Consider the following 24875-nt stretch of genomic DNA (forward strand, 5'->3'; position numbering starts at 1 on the left):
GGTATTACTGGCGCGTACCGTATGAGGGATGCGAATTTTTACGCGTTTTCATCTCCGGAGAAAAGTGATTAGGGTTAGCAATCCTGAACGCTCGCAACGTCCGTCCACAACCCGCGACGCCGCTAAGAGGCTGCGCCAGGCAAAAGCCGCTCATTTCTTTCAAAATGTGTGACACACTTGAGAGAGAAGTGTACTAGTCTGGTGAAATAAAGACTTTCCTCAAACTAAGCTTTATTTTTCATCTAACATAAAATAAATTCTTTTACAAAGGTAAGTTGTCTGATGGCATGTATTTTGGCCTGAAAAATTGATGTTTTGGTTATAGTGCGGTACCGCTTATAGTGCGGACTTTCGCGACTCCCGCGACATACGTTATATGCGGTCTACACTGTAGCAGAGCATCACCTAGCAGTAGGACTTGGCAGTACTCAAGTAGCACTGCCATACAAAGCCAATTCATCTGTAACCAATATAGATTTTAAAATGGCAACTTCTCGGTAATGTTTCCCGCCGATCGCTCGCGACAATTTTGTCCAAAAAATCTAACTTTCGCAATTCAAGCTGTCCGAAACATCAGTCGTGAATATCCTCTACTTCTATCGGGTAGGTCACGGTTCCTCCTTTAAGTTTGAAATATCAAACAAGTTTGAATTATCGAAGTCCGAAAAATCGGTCGTCAACTTACTGCGTGTTCATAGGAATTTTCTTTCAAAGTCAGTTGGTGATGAGCAGGCGTAAGAGAGGTTTCTAGAAACGCTTCTTTCTGTGGAGTGTTTTGTGTAGGAATGAGCAAGAAGGCACCTCCGCTCATGATAAAAAAAACAGCTCGAAACACAAGGACACAGAGAAGAGAAATACATACAGGACAAGACGCTGCGAGAAATACTTACAGGACAAAGACAGCGCCTTGTCCTGTATGTATTTCTCTTCTCTGTGTCATTGCATTTCGCGCCGTTTTTTCATCATAAACGCTTACCAACTAGCCCAACTGTCCATTCTTATAAGATCATCTCCGCTCACCTGCACGCACGCCCAGTGCCAGGTAAGGACACAGCCCGGGCAAGACCTGTCTGAACACGTCGTCTGCAACGTCTGCGGGCAGCTGCTTCTCCCAGAGCCTCAGGGCATCCAGACTGGCCTTGGCCAAGGGGAGGTAGCTCAGGCCCTGCTGCAGCGCCATCTGCAGGGAGTCAATGCAGGCTCAACTACTTCACCAAGCGTTACTACACAGTAAGATCTCAATGATACGACCACGGTTCATCCGAATTGCGGGATGATACGAGTTTTTCAAAATCCCCGGCCAAAGTCCCTTTACCTTTCGAGATAGTCCGAATGCTCTTTCGGGCCACAGTGGACAATACGAACGATGAACCACAACGTTTGCGCATCCTTTAGGACGATATCACTCGGCTCCAACCTTAGCGAGCGTTTTTGTGTCATTCTTCTTCGCCGTTCTTTCTACATACGCGCCGTGCGATCCCAATAACCGTGGCTGCGTTAAAAAATTCAAACACACACCCACGTCCAGCGTTGCTGCACTATCTGTGTTGTCATGCGAATTGAATTCGACTTGCTGGAGTAACTCACATTCACCTACTCCAGGGTTGCTGCTTTATTTTTGTTGTCACGCGATAAACAAGTTTTAGTAGCTCTCAATCGCTCGAGTGAACGTGAGAAATGACATTCGGAAGCAGAGTTGATTGTGTGGTCGTCAACAAGCGAGCATCCGCAGAACTGTCTTTGCTTGCACGTGCACATCCATTGAACTCCGTGTACCGCAATGAGAGTCAAGTAGCAGCAACGATGACGGCGACATAACTAACGACGAGCCACCGCCATAGACTGCTGAAACACTCCATGCCCTCGACATGCTGCGGCGCATAGTGAGCTCAGTCAACGTCAGACTCTTCCTAATGACGCCGCCTCACCAAGGCCATACCGTTAATTCCATGCAATGTTTCTCTTCTGTAGTTCGCATACAGAACTATTTTAATCTTCTTGATACACTCCTTAACTTCTTTAATAATGACATCACATCATTGAAGAGAAGCGTTGACAATCTGATATAGTGTTGTCGTCGGGTCGTTTTCTGGATTTATTTGTTTTGTCGCTTTCACCTGTGTAATGTGACTTGGTGCTCTACCGTCCTAGGCTTCTGGCCGTTGGTAGGCACGGAAAAAAGTTAATACAGTGTAGACCGCATATAACGTATGTCGCGGGAGTCGCGAAAATCCGCACTATAAGCGGTACCGCACTATAAGCGGTACCGCACTATAACCAAAACATCAATTTTTCAGGCCAAAATACATGCCATGAGACAACTTACCTTTGTAAAACAATTTATTTTATGTGAGATGAAAAATAAAGCTTAATTTGAGGAAAGTCCTTATTTCACCAGACTAGTACACTTCTCTCTCAAGTGTGTCACACATTTTGAAAGAAATGAGCGGCTTTTGCCTGGCGCAGCCTTTTAGCGGCGTCGCGGGTTGCGGACGGACGTTGCGAGCGTTCAGGATTGCTAACCCTAATCACTTTTCTCCAGAGATGAAAACGCGTGAAAATTCGCATCCTTCATACGGTACGCGCCAGTAATACCTTGAACTTGAGCACACGCATGAAATGCGCCAAATAAGAAATCCGAGCGATGTTTGAGCACACAAATGCTTAGAAATAATCACCACTGTAGTCGAAGTAAACAAACACGACGACACGGGCGTTTCTGCCGTCTTGAGAGCGCCGCTGGCGCCGCCACGACATCGCCGCTCGAGTAGGTGGATCTTCCCTTCTAGTACGTGCTGGGTTATCATAGCGACACACAGTGAAAATTCACAGTATAGGATAGCGCTTTTACGCGGAACGATGAGATGAACGCCGTCTAAGACGACGATCACAACGTTGATCACAACCGATGCCATGTTTGCGGACAAGCAGCCGGCCCGCGACCGGCATGCGACGCGCGCGAACACTTCTCGACCTGCGATTGGTCTGTCGTTGCGGTTGTTTCGGATGTTTTCAAGGAAGCGGAGGGACGCACGCACGTGAACGACACGTGCGTGCGTCCCTCCGTCGCTAGGGCAACTGAAGCCTCTCTCTTCGCTTCTCCCGCTTCTTCGAGCAACCTCCTTGCCCCGCGAGTGCCGCTTGCGCAACGCTTGCGGCTCGCGCCGTCAGCGCCGTTATCTAGTGTCGCACAGGGAAGCGTGCTCGCTGCTCCGGTCGTCGGCGCGGTCGGCGCGGTCGGCGGGCTGTGGGCTGTGCCAGAAACCGCACTATAACCGGTATTTCCCTTCGCGCGCCTGCGTTTTAAGCGGTATGTAATTACATGGAGTTCTATGGGAGGCGAACCGGTGGTTTAAAAAAACCGCGTTATACCCGGTCCTGCACTATAAGCGGTTACGTTGTAAGTGGTCTATACTGTAAATAAATACTCCACCTCAGGAATGGGCACAGAAACAAATTGGCTTCCGCGGCTCGTGACTGGCATCGAGCCCAAGCTGACCACGAACCAGGCACATAGCCAGGATTTCGTTTCGGGGGGGGGGGGCACGTTTATGAGAAAATACTCTATGAAGCGGATCAGGCAGAGGAGGCCCCAGCAAAATGAAAGATATCGGGGGAGGGGCCCCCCCCCCTTCCTGGATACATGCCTGCCACAAACAAAAGGCTGCCCGTGCCACGTGTACTCAATGACATGAGGATCTCGAGGTTTTTGAATGTTCTAAAATACTTCTTCACACATTGTGGGCGAAAAAAAAAGCCTTTTTTGTTACAACGTTGCGTGATGCTCTAGACCAGGGGTCACAAACTCATTTGAGTGTGGGGCCAGACAGTCCACCCCGAAAAAATTGAGAGCCAACATAAGGCAAAGGGTGGGGGGGGGAGAGTTGAAAAGATTTGTCACGAAAGAGACCTCATGCTTTCTGCTTTTTGTAAACTCTCAGTCTTGCGAGTGCCATTTTTGGATTTGATATGTTTATATGACGGCTTCCAGACCCTGCCTCGTTTGTGAAATCGAAATATTAAAATGGTACCACCTTTAGTAGAACTAGAAAGCAAGTACACTGTTGTTCACGTTGCTCAATTCACTCTGGAATTGACCAAGCTGAACATGTCCCTAAAAATACGAAGAGTTAGTTTGACAGTTCTTGCTTTCGTGACGATTTTTATTACAACACTAAAAAAATACTTGTCATTTAATTATAATATTTTTATGAAGACGAGGATCCCGAGCCCGTAGCTTTATTTTTGGCGGTTGCTCCCGCCCATCGACAGTTTGCGCAGCCGAGATGCGTCCTTCAACGAAGAGCTCGAGCTTCCACCCTAGTTGCAGAATTATGTACAGGTGTTTAACATGACAAAAAGCAGGGCATGAAATGAAACAAAACAAGAGGGAAATGAACACCCATAAATATAGACTATGTGAATACGTAAAAGAACAGAGCTACACTTTTTGAGCGGAAATGAATCAGCGAGACGAGATCAATATGGCACATGCCATTTCTAGCGATCGAGACATGGGAACCAGGACTCGTAGCCGGTTGCTTGTGGGTTGCGTCTCAGCGAGCAGCAGGCCGTGTGTTTGAGACCCCTGCTCTAGACTTAGAAGCCAGCCCTCAAACGCATTAACGTGCAGAGTTCGAGAAAATACAAACCACACAGCTCATAAAGTGGGGGGCAAACAAGCTGGTGAAGATCAGACACAACACAACCCCGAGACTGCAAGAAGTATGATGATATACAGACTTTCTGTGCACGTGTGTCGTCTTTTGCTTTGTGCAGTCTCGAGATTGTGCTATGTCTAATTACACTCCTCCAGAGGTATGAGGAGAGTTTGGCACGGCCTCGCGTACCCTGACGGCTGGAACCAGGGCCCGGGCGTGCTCTCGCACCAACGCCAGGGGAGTTCCGAGCACAAGCTCCAGGCAGGAGGCGAGCAGGTCGTCCTTGAGTTGCTGCAGCCGACCCAAGACGTCCCGCAGAAGACCCGATACCAGCCGCAGACAGGCCACGGCCTCCCCGGACGGCTGCTGCATGCGTACACCATCCAACATTCGTCAAACTTCTCAACCCCTTAGCCGTCTTTCGTTTCTGGGAATATTTGATTTTAAACAATTTTTTAAAAATGTTTATAGCACGTGCAGCAGGGGCCGCACGTCCCTCGACTATTAGTCACCATTTTTAGAATGTGTACAATCAAAAAGCATGTGCTGTCATCTCTCGGCAGTGCCACCAACTACGCTCCAAACGAGCCGGGTCATCCAAAACAGCCGAGGGGCGAGCGAGGATGCATGGACAAGCAACATTTGTCCTAAAGAGTTTGGGGACGGCTCCAGGTGGATGAGCTAGGCTTGTCGAAAGCAGTTAAGGGGTTAATGCGGAATTGCATTTTTACTGATACAGTGTAGACCGCATATAACGTATGTCTCGGGAGTCGCGAAAATCCGCACTATAAGCGGTACCGCACTATAACCAAAACATCAATTTTTCAGGCCAAAATACATGCCATGAGACAACTTACCTTTGTAAAAGAATTTATTTTATGTTAGATGAAAAAATAAGCTTAGTTTGAGGAAAGTCTTTATTTCAATAGACTAGTACAGTTACGTCTCAAGTGTGTCACACATTTTAAAAAATTAGCGGCTTTTGCCTGGCGCAGCCTTTTAACGGCGTCGCGGGTTGCGGACGGACGTCGCGAGCGTTCAGGATTGCTAACCCTAATCACTTTTCTCCGGAGATGAAAACGCGTGAAAATTCGCATCCTTCATACGGTACGCGCCAGTAATACCTTGAACTTGAGCACACGGATGAAATGCGCCAAATAAGAAATCCGGGCGATGTTCGAGGACACAAATGCTTAAATCACCACTGTAGTCGAAGTAAACAAACACGACGACACGGGCGTTTCTGCCGTCTTGAGAGCGCCGCCACGACATCGCCGCACGGGTAGGTGGATCTTCCCTTCTAGTATGTGCTGGGTTATAGCGACACACAACGAAAATTCAGAGTCAAGGATAGCGCTTTTAGGCAGAACGATGAGATGCATGCAGTCTACGACGACGATCACAACCGACGCCCGCGACCGGCATGCAACGCGCGCGAACACTTCTCCTTGACCTGGGATTGGTCTGTCGTTGCGGTTGTTTGTTTCTTTGTTTCCAACGCAGCGGAGGGACGCACACACGTGAACGACTCGTGCGTGCGTCCCTCCGTCACTATGGCAACTGAAGCCTCTCTCTTCGCTTCTCCCCGCGTTTTCCAGCAACCTCCTTGCCCTGCGAGTGCAGTTTGCGGCTCGCGCCGTCAGCGCCGTTATCTAGTGTCGCACAGGGAAGCGAACTCGCTGCTCCGGTCGTCGGCGCGGTCGGCGGGCTGTGCCAAAAACCGCACTATAACCGGTATTTCCCTTCGCGCGCCTGCATTTTAAGCGGTATGTAATTACATGGAGTTCTATGGGAGGTGAACCGGTGGTTTAACAAAACCGCGTTATACCCGGTCCTGCACTATAAGCGGTTACGTTGTAAGTGGTCTATACTGTACTAGCTTCGATTTAGCCTCGGAAAAGAAGCATGCCTCGGGGCACCACAGACAAAGAGAGTTTATCGGCTGTCAAACACCTGCGCTGCAACACCTTGCGCTTCTTGGCGCGGAAGCATCGGTCTAGCTGGAGCAGCCAAGCTCAAAAAATTTCAGATGGCATACAGGCCTTCCCATTCGCTTGATAACCCATGGGAAGTCATTTAAGGTTTTCGAAATATCTCAGCTTCTTCGCCTTTACAATGACAAGAAGTGAAAAGCACTCCGTGCCAGTCATGTTTGCACCAAGGAGAACTGCGACTCTTCGCTTACTTCTTTAGCCTCTTCTGCAGGAGTCTTCTTTCAGTCTGATGGTTTTGTCTGGTAGGGCTTTGTAAAACAACGCTGTTGTTGAAAAACTAACAATGAACACCACTGACATGAGACATTTAGCCTGGAGCTAAAAGAAGACGAGGGGGATGGGGAATCGCGAGCGCGAGCGAACGAGCAGTCGGATAAACCGTTTAACACAAGCCGGTTGTGCTGTTATTCTTTCTCGACCTCAATGTCCTCAACGAGTACCTAGCGAAAGAGCGCCTCAAAGCGCAACAGCTGTCTCGTCTTCATTAAAAACGTCCTTCGGCTCATATGCAGCGAGGTGCTTGCAAAGTTGACGTTCTTCCAGTCATCGATTACATCGCTGTCAATGGCACCTTTCTCTCCGCACGCGTTTCTGAAGACCAGTGCGTGTCTGTCTTTGGAGTGGGCAAAGCAGCCCTCTGATGCTTCGAACATCTTCATCTTCAGTGTATACTAGTCTGCTTGCGTGCAAATCAGAGGACCACCCAAAGGCGGCTGCACATTCTGAGCGCTGACGACCCACCACAGCAAGGTCTCTTCTATAGTTTCGGATGTGCCGCCTTCCGCAGCCGCTTTCTTTTCTCGTTGAACTCCTCGCTCTCAGAAGTCCGTGAAGGTCTCAGCCTCATTTTTCACGTACATGGCCAAAGTGCTTCTCTTGACGTCGTACCTTTCCATCACTTGCCGAGAGACGCAGTCTTCTGAAGTCCCTCAGTATTTCCACTTTCGTCGCTAAAGCCTTGGCCTGGCACTTCTGCCGCTTCACTGGCAATGCCGCCGTGGAAGTTGCTGCAGTTGCTGCATATGATGACGACATGCCAGGAGCGTGCGAACAAGTGCACCGAACATGAGGCGTTCCAGAACAAAAGTGGCGCAAAACACGGAGAACCGGAAGAGATGGGAAAACCCGGAAGAACCACGTTTGTACCTGAGACGGATAGCGGTCATACCCTTTGGAACGGGCAGTTGCTTGCACTCCCTGCTGAATTCATCCGAATTAACCATAGCGTGCCCAACCGCCTCCGAATTAATGAGGATTTGGTGCCATTGACTAATATACATGTCTGACGGGACCGGATCGGCAGTTCAAATTATCAAAATTTTCTAATTAGGAAGCGTTGATTTAACTAGGTTTCACTGTATTTTCGTCGCTGATGCTGATCGTCATACGAGGATAAGCAAGTGCGCTGGAAAACGCTTGAGAACCCCATTGAAATGAGAGTATTTGCGCGAAAACAAATGCTACAGGCGCTATTACTGGTCGGAATATTGAAACCTGAGCTCGTGTTGGTCCCCACCCCGCATGGCCACCATATTGCTCTTCGCACTTCAGTCCACGTTTGAAATCTGCTCGAACTGCTTAGTTATTTCTGTGACTTTGGTCTTTTTTTCTTAGTTCTGATCGTGAACTCTATGGTGAGCAATGCCCGCGGTGAAAGTGTGAACGCAAAAACATTTTGGCTGCCGCTCGCAACTCTGGGAAAGTGCGAGGATGGAACAATCGAAGGCAAGCAGCCGCCGTCGATGACAAGATGCTTATGTGTCCAATGTCTTCGCCTGTTTGACCGGGGCCTGCGGCACCCACGGCCCCAGCAACTTCAGCAACCAGAAGTGCCTTGTTTGCATGTGATACAGACGACGCACTCCCCATGTTTGAGTGGAAGATTAGCTTTCTTAAGGAAAGCGAAAGCGGCAGGAGCACCGAAGAGCCCTCTAGTGACTCTTGATTGATGCTTGATTGATGCGCTTCTCTGCCCCACCCTGTCGTGCTCCGAGATATTGGTGCGGGAGCTTGTCCGACATTTCTCGTCGAGTGCTCTACGTGGAGAGTCATTGTTTCAGCGCTGCTCTCGTCGGCGTTTGATGGTACGCGACAGTCTGAACCCGCTGTGCGGCTTGGGGTTGTTTCTAGAAAATGCGACATTGGCGTTACAAAACTAACAAACCTTTTCACCAGACTGAACGCCCCAGAACCAATGCGCCCTAAGTCTTACCAAAACATTGCGAACAATGTCCACGACGCTGCGAAGCAAGCAGCATCTGACGTAATGACGGAGGCTGCGCAGATAGTACGGAAGACACTGGGGATCAGCTTCGGCGGTGACAAGGTAATGCAAGACGTGTCTGTCAGCTTTGACGGGACTTGGCACAAGCGAAGTCACACGTCACACTTGGCTGTTGGCGTTGCCATCGAACTGGAGACAGGCCTCGCACTCGATTATGCAGCAATGAGCATTGTCATGGTTGCAGACTTGAACCCAGAGAGGGATCAGGAGGGCACAAAGAGTGGCTCGAAACACCAAGCAAAGTGCCAGAAAAACTTTGAATGCTCGGCAAACGCAATGAAAGTTCGGACAGCGGAGTCATGAGGTCATCTTCAGTCGATTGGTAGATCTTCCCAACATCCAGTATACAACTATCCTCTGCAACGGTGACAGCAAGGTGTATAACCATCTTGCTGCACCCCAGCTATACAATGATAATAATGATGATGATTGTGTCGACCACGTTGCGAAGGGTGTCTATGCCAAACTGGAAAATCTCGAAGCAAATTGTTGTGTAAATGTTTATACAGCCGGAAGTTAATCTGCCTCAGGGGGCGCCTGGTGTCTCAGCTGTAGATGAGCAATTTAGCCAGTGCAGTACAACTGCTAGCCTGGGGTCTTTAACGTGCATCACGCAGTAGTGGTACACGACCGCACGCCGGTATGATGCTCATCCAGATCGAAACGGGCTGGGGCAGGAACTCAAGAAATCCAAGAAAAGACTCGGGGGACGATGCAAACTGACGAATGTTGTAATGAAGCGCATGACAAACTACCACGCCAGTGCTCTCAAGAAAAATACCCCAGACGTGGCAGCCATAAAGCAAGGTATCTTGGCAACACTGCTGCACTCGACGAATGAAGAGCCTCGACACGTCGCATGCCCCAAGAAAGAAGTCGTGGTGTCACTACAACCGCCATCTGGCACTTCGAGCAGCTGTGACACCATCGACTGCAAAGCCCCACTTTTCTCCAAACAAGTTGTCAAGGAGCACGTGTATAACCGATCGACACAGAAGGACTTGTTGGCCAGGGGGCTGCGCATAAAGAGCCAACAAGTCCTTCAACGCCCTTGTCTGGAAAAGGCGCCCCAAGACAGTCGAGACCACAGTTGCCCTAGCTGTCCCGGAATTTAATCCGGGACCGCACTGAGAGGGCACTGCTCAAGGTGAATATGAAATCCGGGAGCCACCACGAGTCCCAGATAAGAAAGGCGACCCAACACAGGCTTTCCAGGTCCTCGAGCCAGTGCCCACGACTTGTCCGAAGTGGCCCACAAGCGACGGAAACTGGAAGCGGTGGCTGCTGAACAGAAGCGCCTCCAGGAGGAGGGTCCCACCCGTGCGGCTGAGCTGTTTTAGTGCCTTGTTTGAGGTGCTAAATAAAATTCAGAGCTGCAGAAACTATGAGCACATTTTTCTCCCTTCAAATTTTCAACATACAGTTGCCGACCGATTTTTCGGACTTTGCAGGGACCGAAAGAAATGTCCCATTAATAGAAAAATTTTAAAAATCAGCACATTAAAAAACTCGCCTTTATTAACTCTAAGAGGGCTTAAAAAAGCCGTCAATGGTGCCTTGCTTCAGGTTACGCCTCCACTTCCGTTCAGCCGCTCTTTACTACTAGTTTAAGAATCACCGCCTTCTTTTCTAGCATTATGGTCCAGTACTTTCCGCGCATCTTAGTGACACTTCGCGGCGGTGGAAGAACAGATGGGGCCCCGACGTCCGAGCCAGCGTAGTCCGAAAACACGAATCACAGAGACGAGACGAGAGGCACAAGTCCACGACTGCAGCGGAATGGCAAATGAACAAAGCAAAATGGTCACAATGATGATAATGATGCGCAGCTAGAGGGAAAAAAGCCGTAACGAGTCACCTAGTGGTAGGGATTAGCAGTACTTTAGTAGCGATGCCAAACCCAGCCGATCTACGCGCAGCCAACAAAGAATCAAAAATGGCGACTTCTCGGTGGTGTTTTTTCTCGCTGATCGTTCGCGACGATTTTGCACAAAAAATAGGACTTTCGGACTTGAAGCTGTCCGAAACATCGGTCGTGGATATGCACTACTGCCGAGACCAGTTATAACGAAGTCGGTTGTAGCAAAATAGCGGCTACAGCGAAGTGATCACGATTTCCCCTTCCCGTTTGCACTTTTTCAATGCGTTTCTGCATGTTTCTTGCGAAGGAAATTGAGCGGCTCCCGCGGATACAGCAAAAAGAAATTTTGTGATAATTTTTAAAAAAATATTAAAATTAAAAAAGTTTACCAAGTCTCAGACCGCCTCAATGGCTGTACGGCTCCCGTGGCCGAGCAGCCATTGAAAACGGGCCGCAGACGATGCAGCAGACACGTTTGCCAGCGGCAGCCTCTGCATCGTCGTCTGCTTAACACTTCTTTCTGGGAGGCGACTTTTCCGCATCGCACGCAGAGAAGTCGTGGTGGCATGCCGAGAGGGGCTTCCGGAGTGCTAGCGACAACGTACCCGCCGCGAATATGCCAGAAAGAGCCTAGATTTAGGTGATGAAGCAACCCCAATTTAAAGGCAGACGCCTCCCGAGTGGGCAGACTGGCACAAGTACGCCTGCATTTGGTTGTCGCGTAGCCAGTGTGGCGAGAAAACTGGGTGGAGAGGCGGACACGTTTTCAGAGGGTGAATGCTTTTGAGTTTTGACTCCTTGCAGGCTGCAGCGCATTTTGTAAATGCGGCCCACAAACCACGTGACCCCGATGGAGCAGTTGCCCCCACTCCTATATCTCGGCTCTCTATACTGACAAAAGACTAGCCTGAGCGGCAACTCTGTACCGTGCGCGCTTCGTTTGCTTCATGTTTCATGTGGGAGTCGCCGGTCCATCTGGCCGCTCTTGCGCGAAAGTCTAACTTTGCTCAAACACCAATACCGCCCACCACCGGCGTTCTCCGCGGCGGCCATCGCAGCCGTCGAAGCGGTCCGTACGTAACGCACAGGATCTTTTCTCTATCGGAGCTTCTCGCAGTTGGCGAGAAGCGGCTACAATCAAACAGAGGACGCGTGCAGGGAAGCCTCGACTGCTTTCTGCAGGCACAATAAATGCGTGACTGTGACGGCCCGTGTTATTTTTTTTTTTTCGTGTTACTTTCACGAGTTCAGATATAACGAAGGAGCGGATAAAGCAAAGTGATTTACGATTCCCACTGACTTCGTTACAGCAGGTCTTGGGTAGGTCACGGTTCCTTCTTTAGGTTTCAAATATCAAACAAGTTTGGCGTCTAAAAAATCGGTCTGTGACTGTATGTTAACATTTACAGAAGACAGAGAAGGTTGAAAGATAGTTTGATTGTCTAGTGCAGTATTTTTAAAGAAATAGCAACTTTTTACTAAACTGTTTACACTAAAAACACCCTCCAAACATCCTGTTTTGTATGTGAAAAAAAAAAAAAATTACATGCATTAGTTTTTTTTTTTTCTATTAGATGGACTAACCAATGTATTTGAACCCCTAATAAAGACTCGTGCAATTTCTTTCCCAATTATACAAAGCTGAAATTTTGTTCTGCATCCCTTAGCCATGACTAGAAATCAGCTCTGTAAATTTGATGCCTTTTAACCCAAGGGTTCAAAAGCTGAGACCTTCCCGGGTAGTGTCTCCCCTTAATATATCATTCCAATCAGTCCAATGGCCCACATACTTCACTTGTATAAACCCTCAGTGCAACAGATATAGCTGTTTTGAACTCATATTTTAGAGCACTTGAGTTGTGATTGAGTAATCTCTAATCTCCCTGCTGTGTATCACTACCAAGACATCAGTTAATATGAGCAATGCGGGGAATCTGCCAGCCCCGCAATGCCAGCTATGTGCTCCCCTCCAGGACACTCCGACAGCGGGAGAAGCAACGGCCGGGGCGGCCGGCCGTGCTTTTGTTCGCTATATCGAGCGACATGAGAGTTTGATATAGAAAAATAAGGCTCCTATAGTATTACATGTGATTTTTAAGGGGATGTTTGGACTGTTCCATATAAACAATAATTCGAAATATTCGGGTGGGATATAACCGGGCTCGACTGTATTGTATTATCCACGGCATCGACACACATTACAACCCTAAAATTTAACTCTTAAAAATCCCTTTAGCATCTCTCCGGAAAGAAAAAAGCACTACTAGTCACGTCGGTGAATAAACCCACAAAGGAAGGCCAAATCAGTCTACAATTGGGATGGAAAAGAATGCCAAAAAGGTGACAAACTCTTTTCGGTTTTTGTGAATATAATCGATGCAAGAAAAGACGCAGGACAGGGAACTCACGCAGCTTCTCATAAAGCACGGCTTTTGATCGCACATTCTACGAGCAAAAGGTAGAAACAAGAGTTTTTGAAGAGATGCGTCGGAGACCCCATACCTGAAATGTTGCTCGCAAGAGTGAGTCACAATCCAAGTCGAGCACCGCGCCCCAAAGGTTTTTCCCCGTTTCAAAATGAGAATGGTCGTACCTCGAAATAAGAAGACCTCTCGCAGATACCGATGGAAGCGGCCACCACCTTGTAAAAGCCACTCACGAGAGGATGCCTGGAGATGCCAAGTTGGGGCAATGAGAAAAACAAAGTAAAAGCACTGACCATAACACAACCCCGAGACTGCAGGAAGCTAAAAAACAGCCAACACAGATGGCTGAAAATTTATTTCACTCGAGAAGCGATCAAGGGGACCCGAGGACGTTTCTGAGATCGCCTAAATATGGCGATAGTTCAAGCTACTGGCTCCGAGCAGCTTAAAAATCCCTAAAACATGACAACATGCAGCCGATTTCCCTATTAAAAAAGCAATCAAAGATCGCAACACACCGAGCATTATTTTACATTTAATGAGCGAAAGCAGTTACGACCTCGGAGAATGCACAGGTACACTGCGAATTACGCGCAGTAGAGACGCTTGAACCTGAATTTGCAATATTTGTGCCAGTTTTTCTCCTCGGAGTTTCGAAGTCAGTGGTGGACGCCATGGTACCTCGCCTCCACTGCCAGCTTTGGTTTGAAAGCACAAGTGATCTTTTTGAAGATGCAATTCGATTCTTCACTGCTAAGTGCAGGTACCCCCACCCTTGCGACAGAGGGCGCTACATTTATTGAGGCGCACATGCCGTGGAAGAAATGAAATCATTATCGAGTTCTTGCTCCCGGGCAATACCCACATCAAAGGGTTAAAAGGGGGCACTCAAGTGGATACCGAGATTGTCTATTTATGGTGATAACTCAATCAATGGGCTCTAAAAGCACCCTACAAAAACCCTAAACTACACTCATAGGTGGCCGATTTCCCTATTAAAAATCTAATCAGGTGTTGCAACACGCCTCTCTTTCTGCGCCTTGGAGTAGACATTAGGTAACACCATCGGACGGCGTTTTCAAACAATAATTGGTGTATTACGTCACCTACAGCCAAAGGTTTGACGTCGAAATGTAATGAACACCTAAAAGGAGCAATAATAGTAACATTTGAGATCTCCACTTAACCGTTTTCATCGGACAAATTTCATGAAGGGAGTGGGGACCTGAGGATGGCACCCCAAAAGAAAATAGTGTCCGTGTATTTCTGCGAGTTTACTAGTACTTGCTGCTATCTGGGATTGGTCATTCTTATTGGCCCAAAAAACAATATGCCATCAAAGACGAGCTTCTACAAAGAGCACTCGAGTAAAGGACCAAACAAATAAAATACAAGGATGAAAGTACAAGGCTGACATATGTCGCTTTCCCTTCATCCCTGGAACTAGGGTAACCAGTGAAACGCTCAAAACGTCCTTGAAGAGAAGACAGAACTAAACCGCAATAATGTTGTCAACAGGCCAGTTCCAGAATTGCAAAGGTTTCTTGTTGGTTCATACACTTCTCTTTGTTTTTGGTGTTTGACCTCAACAACCCTCCCTCTTCATTTCATGTAGATTTAGCTGGAGATTAATCTTTTGTGTCTGTAGGGAGCAGTAGTAGAGCTGGCTTCTTTCTTGAGGGATGTTCTGTCTCTTTGTGGCATTTCGGCACTTCTCAGGGAAAATACATTATCAGCTTTTATAGACTTTCTATGTGCCTGTCTCGCTTCCTGCAATCTCAGGGTATGTCTAATCTTCACCACCTCGTTTGCACCCTTACTGTTCATAAAATACATTGCTCTTTGTTATACCTCAAAGGTGCCCACATAGCATTTATAAGTAGGGTTCCCTCTTTTCGAGGTTTCTCCCTTATCATTTCTTCCGGAATCTTTTCTGTGTTTCTTTCCAGTGCTGGACAAGAAATCAGGGTTTATAATCTCACGAAAAAGACATCTATAAATCTGTGACTCTTTCCAGGGTGCGTGGAACTTAACTCCGCGACCCAAATATTTGAAAACCGTCATCCCGGTATCGACGACAAGAGAAGATGGGGGTTCGGGGGAAGGGACGTGGTTCCCCAAGAAAAAAACAACCTCAAAGATAGACAGTATGGCTTGTGCACAGGTGAACAGGTATTCATCGAAAACACGGAACAATATTTGAGAGTCTCCCGTGGCGTCATGGTTTCAGATCACGTCACGTGAGCATCAGAAAAGTGCAAAGTGGAAAATATTATGTCACATGGTCCTTAATGTTACCTAAGTCATGTGACCATGTAACATAACATGTGGTCACAGTGTCACACGACGTCATAATGCCAAATAACATGATTTTCTAATATCGCGCCGTTGACCCTTTAAGTGCCTTAAACCATAGAGATCATACATACTAACTCTAGAGGAAAAGGTCCGCCATTTTCCCATACATTCTGGCTGCCGCAAGCGGCGGATCATGCAGGCAGACCCTCGGGGTCCCAAACACGGTTACATCATCAGAGCAGTTTCGTGAACTTCAACAATTCACGAACTTACCGGTGGAAAGATATTCACGTTCCTTTCGAAGCTTTCTTTTTGAAAAGCGCGCAGATGTACGGCCTCGCGTTAACGCTAAACTAAACCATATACCCGGCTTCGCCGGTGGGGCGCGGTTGAGGAATACGAAACTGCGCAACCACCAGATTTCCGAGATTTCGACAGAAGGGAAGTTAATGCAGCGTAATGAGTTTATTGCTTTTTATAAGCGTTAGAATAGCTCATAATTTAGTTTACAACGTTAAATTATTACTGTTTATATTGCTGAGAGTTTCCACTCTTCGCGTTACCATGGCAACGTTGCTTTCTTTCTCTCGTGTTCTGTCGCTCTCTTTTGCGTTCGTTCACTCGGGACCCAGGATGTCGGCGCACGGGATTTGCCACTCCTCCTCACCCACCTTTACCCCCTGCCTTAAACGAGCTGAGCTCGTCGGCCACTTTCTGGCTAAAAATGCCATGGCCGAGCTCAGCTCGTCCTGTGGTTTCTTTGGTAGCCCTCAATTCCACGGACGAGCTAGGCTCGTTCGAGTAGTTTGCGGCACTGATCATAGGTAGCAACACTCGTAGTTGGCGCTTTTTTTTTTTTGCCGCCGCTCATTTTTGCGTAATAAACTTTTGAAATTTTACCAGTAAGACTAAAGGAAATCATAAAATGATTTTACAACGAAAGAGAAATTTTTTAGAGCTATATTTACGGCGCTATACAAATTTGTTTGTTTGTCACGTGGGGCTTGCGCTCTTTCGGAAGCTTCCTATGGTCTCTAAAAGTTAATTATTCCTCTTCGTTTGAAGTGCAACAAAAACTAAGATTAATAAGTAACTTTTAGAGCCCAAAGGAAGCTCCTGAAAAAGCGCAAGCAGACGTGATAGACCTGTGCGCCCCGAAACACACGAACTTGCGCGGCGACGGCGGCGTGGAGAAACGCGTTGAAGCGGCGGCGCACAACGCGCAGCGTGCGGCGGCGGCGTGACTTTGCGGCGGCGGCAACGCAGAGCGGCGGCTCCCGCAGGCGCCAACTACAAATTTGTTTTGCGCCGTAAATATAGCTCTAAAAATTTTCTTTCTTCGTTGTAAATTCGATTTATAACATTCTTTCTCCATCTAAGCTGTTTAAAAAAAAAATGTTTTTTTTTCCTTTGCATGTGTCCTTTAAAGACATCGTCATGCGACATTGTGGCGTCGAGGAACGTCACAGCGTCATGCCACATCATGATATAACGCGATGACCGTTGCATTGACTATGTGAACACCGCGACATCCGAGTCTTCCCATGTTGACATCGCAACGAAGCTTTTACAATGCCGATGACGTCACACGAACATACATCCCACAGACACAAACGCGCTAAGAGCTGGCCTTATGAATTCTACACAGTTAATGGCCAGGTACAACACGTCTGGCACACATCCGAAAAGTAGACTTACCGTGCAGAATATTCAACCATCTGCTTGACCACCACAAAGGCCCACTTGGCAAAGAGCTCCAAGTGCTTCTTGGTGAAGGTATCCCTGAAAGGCAGGATGCGTGTTTCACGTCAACGTCCCAGATGACCGGAGCGGTCGTCCACGAAACTGGAGGCGACAAACTCACCTGAAGAAGTCTACCAGGTTGATGAAGATGTTGAAGTCCTTCGGGCACTGCGCCTCTATTCCGCACGTCGGGTCCGAGACGTCCACACGGGCCTCCTTGTTCATGCGAGATAGATTATCCCCTTTGACGGTCGCCGCCCCTCAGTGTATCTCGGCACCTTGGAAAGTTCCCGCCTAAACGCAAATCTGCATGCACCCCGGAAGCTGCTGCTGTCTGCTATGTCTTTGGGGAACACACTTTGTTTCATTCGCAACATGTTTGCATCTGCTGGGGCCATTTATAGCTTCGAAGTTTGACACTCCGCTCAAGTGATATGCTGGAGGAGGCCGCTTAGCATGCGGTAGTGGAAATCAGAGTGCAGACTCCTTCAATTAAGACTTCTAAACGTTCCCGGAATTGAAATCGGAGGATGAAAACTCATCATCCGAAGCAAGAAGTTTTGCAAAGTACCTTCGGTTGAGAGCCTGGGACTGCCAGAATGTTGACAGGATGCGGACAGGTAAAAGTTAAACCGAATGGAAGAAAAGCAACCGCTTTTTGTCCTTTCTAATTCTGAACAGCTCCCGTTCAATAATTTCAAAAAAATAAATGCCGTGCATTTACTTATTCTTAATGCTATCTTACTAAAAAAAAAAAAAAGGACTGGGGTATGTTTTTTGTAAACAAACTTGACCGAAAGAAGGTTAAGAAGGGACACTACCAAAAAATTAAATATTTTTAGTGTCACATTTTAAAGGGGGAGTTTCGGTTTTTCTAGCTATCCAAACTAAACACATTTTAAGAATACCCGGGCTTTACTCTTGCTGGCATGCTATTGATTACCTTTAAAATTCAGAATAGCTATTGAGAAAATGGCAAACCAAGGTAATGCTAAAAAGAATATTAAAATTTTCAGCTGCTCTCAAGTAGGGCGATATCACATGCTGCATGACTTGCAAGTGAAACAGGCATTTTATACAAGTTTTTCTTTTTTATTTTGGCGGGAGTCCTTTGACATCATCCAACTCCCGTCGGGAACTATCTGCAACGTCCCCACAACATCTGTTGTTTTTAGTGTTGCCAGTAGAGCCTGTCAGTTTCTCAGACCAAAACATCAATACGTTCAAAAACAAATCATTGCATGTGTCTATTAATATGTTGCAGCAATTTTGAGGCAAATCAGAGGCTAAAAATTTTAGCACACCTCCTTTTTAACAAGTAGTCTGAGGAACTTGCAGAACTCCTAATGGATGCTGTCAAAGATTTTCATTCTTGCCAAAAAAAAAATACTTTTTTCCGTGATGGAATATTTTTGACACGCTAACACCAGCAGAAGTGGAACATTTTGAGCTTTCAATCGGGTGTATTTCGGTTTCACTCATTGCAAACAGTTTTATAAACTTCAGTTCGATAAAACTATCATTTTATAATAAAGTAAGGTGCCGAGTCAGCCTTCAGAGTTTCTAGACTTATATTTTGTAAGGAACACAGCTGTAAACCTACTTCCTGCATTTTCACACTCTTTGGTTATGAAAAGCTGCAATTTCCGTGACCTAACGTGCGAAAGAAAGTTTTTTCTTGCGTTTCTAGTTTTGGTGCCACATTTCATTATTTATGTCATTACTTTCCGCAGCTGCATGATACAGATGTTTAACAGTATGTATCCCCAAAAGAACTGGTCACTATCAATACCGTTTTGAATCTATAGTTTAAGTTTGTGCAGGATTTATTTTACGTACTTTCATTTAAGTACAGTTAAACCTCGATGTAACGAAGTCGGTAAAATTCGCAATTTACTTCGTTACATTGAAATTTCGCTAAATCGAAATTTGGCTTTAACATGCGAAAAAAAAATTCCGAAACATTTTACGGGTATGAAAACTCACCGAAAATGACATTTATTTAGGGGCAAAGTAGTCCGTGAGTTTTGCTTGCGCCTTGTCCGACAGTAGCAGCGGCGTCATACGGCGTTCGAGCGCCCAGAGCGCTTGCACGGCATCTTGCTGCCCATGCGACGCCGTGTACCTCCTCAGTACGTCCATTGCGTCGAGCACTTCCCGAGTGCTCCGAGTGCTCGTGATCTCGGCAGTTTCTTCAGGATGGCGTCCAAAACGTTTGCTTTCTCATCCAAAGAAAGAACTTTACGTTTCCTTATGGCAGCAAGCACGTGAGTGAACCGCCCAGTTGAAAAATAGAGCTGTTTAGTTTAGGCGGTGCCAATGTTTCCAACCTACACAGCACTCTTGCCCGCACAGTTTACTTGCGCCTTTGCTTTACATCACGCTCGCAAGACGATAATCGGTCTTCTCAGTCTTCTCCTAGATGGCACTGCCCGTGCGGTCGCGCGGTCGCGCCATCACGTCGCTCCCCCGCTGAAGTTGGCTCCCGCGCTACCCGCGGTACAGTGGACTATGATGATCAGTGAATGTCAGTGGTGATGCTGTTATGCCGTGTTAACTTTTTGCTCGGCATTTTCTGGCCAGCCCCGCGGAATCCGCTTTGCCGCATGCCTCGCCGGCGCTACCGGCGCCGCATCCTCCGGCAGCCTATCGTTAAAAGGCCTGTCCCCGTGAAGTAACCTATCAAGCGCACGCGTTTGCGCATAATTTTTTTTTTTAACCACAATTTTTTTGCGAAGTTGTTTTTTAGAGTTGATTTATTTATTGCCTTCTATGGCAATGGCGCTTCGTTATATTGAAATAGCAGCAAAATAGACTTCGTTATATAGAGACTAAAAATACATGGGGTCTATGGGCAAGAAATTATGAAAAATAAAATACTTCGTTAAATCGAGGATTTCGTTACATTGAAGTTCGTTATATCGAGGTTCGACTGTATTCGGAGTAAGTATTCAAAGATATAAATATGCCCAAATGTGACAGACACTTAGAAAACTAGCCTTTCGAGATTGTGTCCTCCCATAAAACTCTAAATGACTCCATCCGTTTGCTAGACGTAGTCTCACATAACACAGTACTGTCGAGACCGTTTATAACGAAGTCAACGGGAATCAGAAGTCACTTCACTATATCCGATATTTCGTTATAACCGGCTTCGGTTATAACGAAGTGCAAAAGGAAATGGGAAATCGGGATCACTTCACTGTAGCCGCAATTTCATTATAACCGACTTCGTTATAACCGGTCTCGACAGTAGAACCTCAATGATATGTTTTTTCGGGGACTGCGGTAAAAGACCTTATGAACCGGGAAAACATTACAACCGACGACGCTTTTGGGGGCCCTTAGACGAGACAGGAATTCTTTGCTTTTCTTTCTCTATATAGTCTCAAGTGTCTAAAGAAAGTGGTAAACTCCCACAAGCTTGCCTGCACCATAACTGTCCTAATACTTTTGTTCTTTTTTTTCAATGCTCACTTTTTGTAGATTACTCCGGAAATACGCCACTCTGTAAATATGCAGCACCTCCCATCGTCTTTTTGACGCACTACGGAAGTCCAATATAAGGTACTGTATGTGAAAGAGTACCCGCGAATAAAAGGAGTGGTTTATGATTGTTTAGCCCTTTCCAATTTTAAAATGTAAAGAAACCAGAAAGAGGATAAAACAAAGAAAGTATTATTGGCTTCGTGATGTGTTCCGAGAGGAGCCACTTGCAGGATGATAGCGAGCGTACTATGGCGCACCGTGAATTCACGAGGGCGCCCATCAGACTATTCGGCCAATCTTGGCCGCGACACGATCAGATGGTCGTGTTGCCGCGGGGTCGATCGGGATCTCGAATTCGGCTCCCGACGCGCCGCTTTCTCTCCTAGCCACTGGAGGACGCTGCAGGCGCCCCCGTGGCAGGCGAGGAGAAACCTCCTCGCCCATCGATAGATATACTCGGTGGGGCAGGGGGCGAGAGGCCTCTAAGAACTTCGGACGAGACCGAGATGCAGGCACTGGCAGGCAGGTGGGTGGCGACCGGATCTAGGATATCGCGGGACGCGAGGCCTAAGGGCCTTCTTTGTGTTTGGCGTTGGTCTTAACGTGCGTTTGTAAATATTTGTGTAATGTCGCGTGTATTTGTAGTTTAGATTAAGTGTTTTGTAGAGTTGTATTTTATTGTATGAATAAACGGAGAGCAGAATCCCGCTCCCGTGAAAGAACCAGGCTGGACTCGGTTTGTTGACGGACCACGTGGGAAATGGCGAATCGGCGGCGGTACGCGATTTCCTACAGTACAAGTCGAGCGTACGTCGGAACGGTTTCACTCTTCCCACGCCAAGCTGTGCAACGTCCACCAGAGTCCTCCTTTCCGGAAAAGTATCTTCAATCCAACGCAAAATTTCGATCCCTACCCCGTCATCGGACGACGCTTGCTGCCGGACGGACAAGTTCAGCTTGGACACGACCGACAAGGCAGACGACAGCAGCCCGTCGTAGACGTCCCGCACGAGCATCTGCCGTGCATCCAATGAAATCTGCATCTGGTTCAACTCCTGCAGGGTAGATGGATGCATTAAACGACTGTAGTCTTTACAACAAGCAGTAGCTTGCACCACCTAGCCTAAATTTTTTTTAAATTATACAGGTCTAATTATGCTGACAAAGAATTGGTGAGAACAGAATGTGTGCCTTACAGAGAAGAAAAGAAAGGTATCTGAACGGCAGCACCTACAGAAGATTCACTGTTCTATCTGAACGGCAGCACCTACAGAAGATTCACTGTCCTTTCTGACACAGACCCTCGAGGTAGCACAGCACGACAGCAAAAGCTACGCCCTGCAAATGGCTTTGCCTTTGCATGCTCCCAACTTCGACCCCGGATAGCCCAGCCGGCAAAGCATTTGGCTCACAATCTCACCGTGGCGAGTTCAAATCCTGCCGGGGGACTCGAGTCGTTTTATATGGTCCCCTATGGATGCAACGCTTTTCGGTGTCGTTACAGCCGGCCACTGCAGCCAAATGTTACAAAACTTCATGGGAATTGGCAGATGAAACAGATTCTGCGTTAGAAAAGACACGATTCCCTGCCCTTTCTCCTCCTAAGCAAAAGCATTTCTGTAAATATCACCAGGCCGTGGGGCCACAAAAAGAAAAGACAGCGTGTTGCCGGGATGGGAGCAGGCACAAGACAAGCAGCATCTACCACGACAGGGCGATAAATGTGTTTTCGTTTCTGTTCATTCATCTACCACAGGAATCGGACGTTTTCAAGAGACCACAAAAATCGGTTTCTTAACGAATAAGCCTGTTCCTCTCTGCCAGGGGGCGCCCTAGCATCCGCAAGACGCGACGAGAAAAGAAACGCCTCTGCCGGCATCCTCGGGACACGACCATTTAGCGTCGACGCAAAGCGGTGTCCTAGAGTCTTATCGCGTACGATTCACGGGCGTACCAGCGTCCGAGCATCCCTCGGTGTCTGTCCATGGCCACCAACAGAGCGTTTGAAAGGTCAATGCAAAGCACAACGGAAAGGGGACCTAAAAATATCAGAATTGGCTCGCCAGGGTGTTGCTCATAACTCGAGAGCTACACTTTTATAGAGTCAAGAATTTGCACGGGGGTAGCCAAAAATGGTGCACCTTGCGTATAGACCAACACGCGGCCCTGACGTCATGCAGCTGCAGTGGCACTGTCGACAACACTGCGCATGCGCACATGCTTCACTTCACGCGATTTCAGTTTTTGCGCACACGCAGTGCCCCCACCTGGTGTGTGCACTCCAGCCCTCTCATGTCTCCCCACCCAAGCTCCAATATTGCTATTCCACGTCTCCCCATTTGCTCTGAAGCCCATGCTGGTTGTCCTCCCCCTCGCCTCGTGCACACCCTATCGCTACGTGTGCGAGCCTATTAGCTCAAAACTTTCTGAACAACAAGGCCATGGTACTGGACTTCCTGTGTGGCCCACCGGAAACCGGGAGTGCTGCGCGAATATTAAAAATTTTGAAAAGTAGCTTCGAATAATAAACTATTTGGTATTCGCCTCGAGATCAACTGCGATATCCGTATTTTTAGAAGTGTTGATCAGGGTGGGTTAGTTGAGTGCGCTTTTTGCCGAGCACCGGTGCACTGAGGAGAAGCAATACCCGCGGAAGTGACCTCTGCGGGAGTTGCTCCTCTGCACTGCACCGGTGCTTGGTAAGAAGCGCACTCAACGGGGTAGCCCGCTGCGATCAACACTTGGAAAAATATCAATATCCCAATTTTGTGCTTGGCAGAAAAGCACACTTTCAATGTGCGATGGTGCATGCGGGTACCTGGTGTGTTTAAAAAGAAACTAAAGCTCTGTGAATGTCGATATCTACATTGCAGTAAAATTTTCAACATTAAAATGTGGCTGTTTCACACGAGTATATGTTAGGCAGAGATGCCCTGATAACCTATGTCTATCATTTGTCATTCTCTTCTTTTCTTTTTAACAAGAGAAGAAAGAAAATATTTGCAAATAGCAAGATTTGTAGATCCACTTAACAGCTGTGTATCTCTATAGGTTTCATTTTATGTCAAATCCGTCGTTTACTTGCCCTCGCAAGGCAACAAACTTTCTGAGGCCACAGTCCATAAATATACTAGTTAGATTAAAATTAGCTTATAAATGAACGAGTGGAAGCTTAGGAAAGACCCTTGCGAGTTTAGCTGGGTTTTCGTTTAACCATGCATGGTGCTGCGGTAGTGTTGAAGAAACGCTCGGATATTGAAAAATATTTGGCCAAAACCTCTATCATTAGCTTTGATTTTCCTATGAACTCTATTGGCGCATGACAAGACACGAGCGCCAAGTCGGCTAGAACTCGCGTCCAATGGGCGAGGACGCGGGACCCAGCTGAACGTTGCCGCAACACTGACGCTCTTCCGGGGGTGCGTTACCAGAAACTGCTGGGAGTCAGCCGGTCAAATCTCATTAATATGGATGTTCCTACTGAAAATGCCCCGTAAGTAGTGTGGGTTGTTCAAAATAATGATGCAAAGTTGTACGTATTTATATAGTAACAAGACACGAGCATAAAGACACATACTTACGACTGCTTACAACCTCTTAAAATCTCTCGTGAGCAACGAACGTCTCTTTCGAGTAGCTGTAGAACACTTGGCCGTATATTTCCCATTTTTTCCTGCACCATTCTTCCTCTCATAGCTCGAAAAACTTTTGACAATGTTATAAACAACCTGAAAAATAGCAAGTACATTTCACCTAGCAAATACCGCAAAACTTCCTCCCCAGTGAAATGCAGTTCCAGGGTTGTTTCGTAGGTGGTGCCGCCATGCCAGTTTGTTTTCTCATCGTAAGAGATTGCAACAACTCGGTCCTAAGGAAACGCGAAGGTGTGAGCGGGCCTTAACGAATTCGGCATGAAAACGGATAAGACTAAAGAGGGGAAGAAAAGAGGCTTACCTGCACTGCGATGGCATTGAGGAGGTAGGCCCAGAGGAAGTTGTAACGACGGTAGGTGATTGTGCGGGACTGGGAGGTCCCGTCGTCCTCCCGAGACGCTTCCACTTGCGCCGCAATGGGGTGCGAGCAGGTGCGCACCAGCCCCTGGTAAACTGAAACGCCAAT

At 47.3% G+C, this 24875-nt stretch overlaps 1 protein-coding gene across 1 annotated transcript in view; it reads right to left on the reverse strand.

Moving 5' to 3' along the window:
* The window catches only part of LOC8026835 (DNA-dependent protein kinase catalytic subunit), a 374591-nt gene that overhangs the window by 294899 nt on the left and 54817 nt on the right, over positions 1-24875 (reverse strand). The window contains exons 16-22 of the mRNA XM_029967180.4: positions 24711-24862; positions 21671-21811; positions 17389-17483; positions 17223-17306; positions 13394-13469; positions 4851-5027; positions 1021-1180 (exon numbers count right to left, since the gene is read on the reverse strand). Of these exons, the coding sequence (XP_029823040.2) occupies positions 1021-1180; positions 4851-5027; positions 13394-13469; positions 17223-17306; positions 17389-17483; positions 21671-21811; positions 24711-24862 (885 nt within the window). The remainder of the gene's footprint in view (positions 1-1020; positions 1181-4850; positions 5028-13393; positions 13470-17222; positions 17307-17388; positions 17484-21670; positions 21812-24710; positions 24863-24875) is intronic.

This window comes from Ixodes scapularis, unplaced genomic scaffold (assembly GCF_016920785.2).
Source record: "Ixodes scapularis isolate PalLabHiFi unplaced genomic scaffold, ASM1692078v2 PGA_scaffold6__148_contigs__length_123643588, whole genome shotgun sequence".
NCBI lineage: Eukaryota > Metazoa > Arthropoda > Arachnida > Ixodida > Ixodidae > Ixodes > Ixodes scapularis.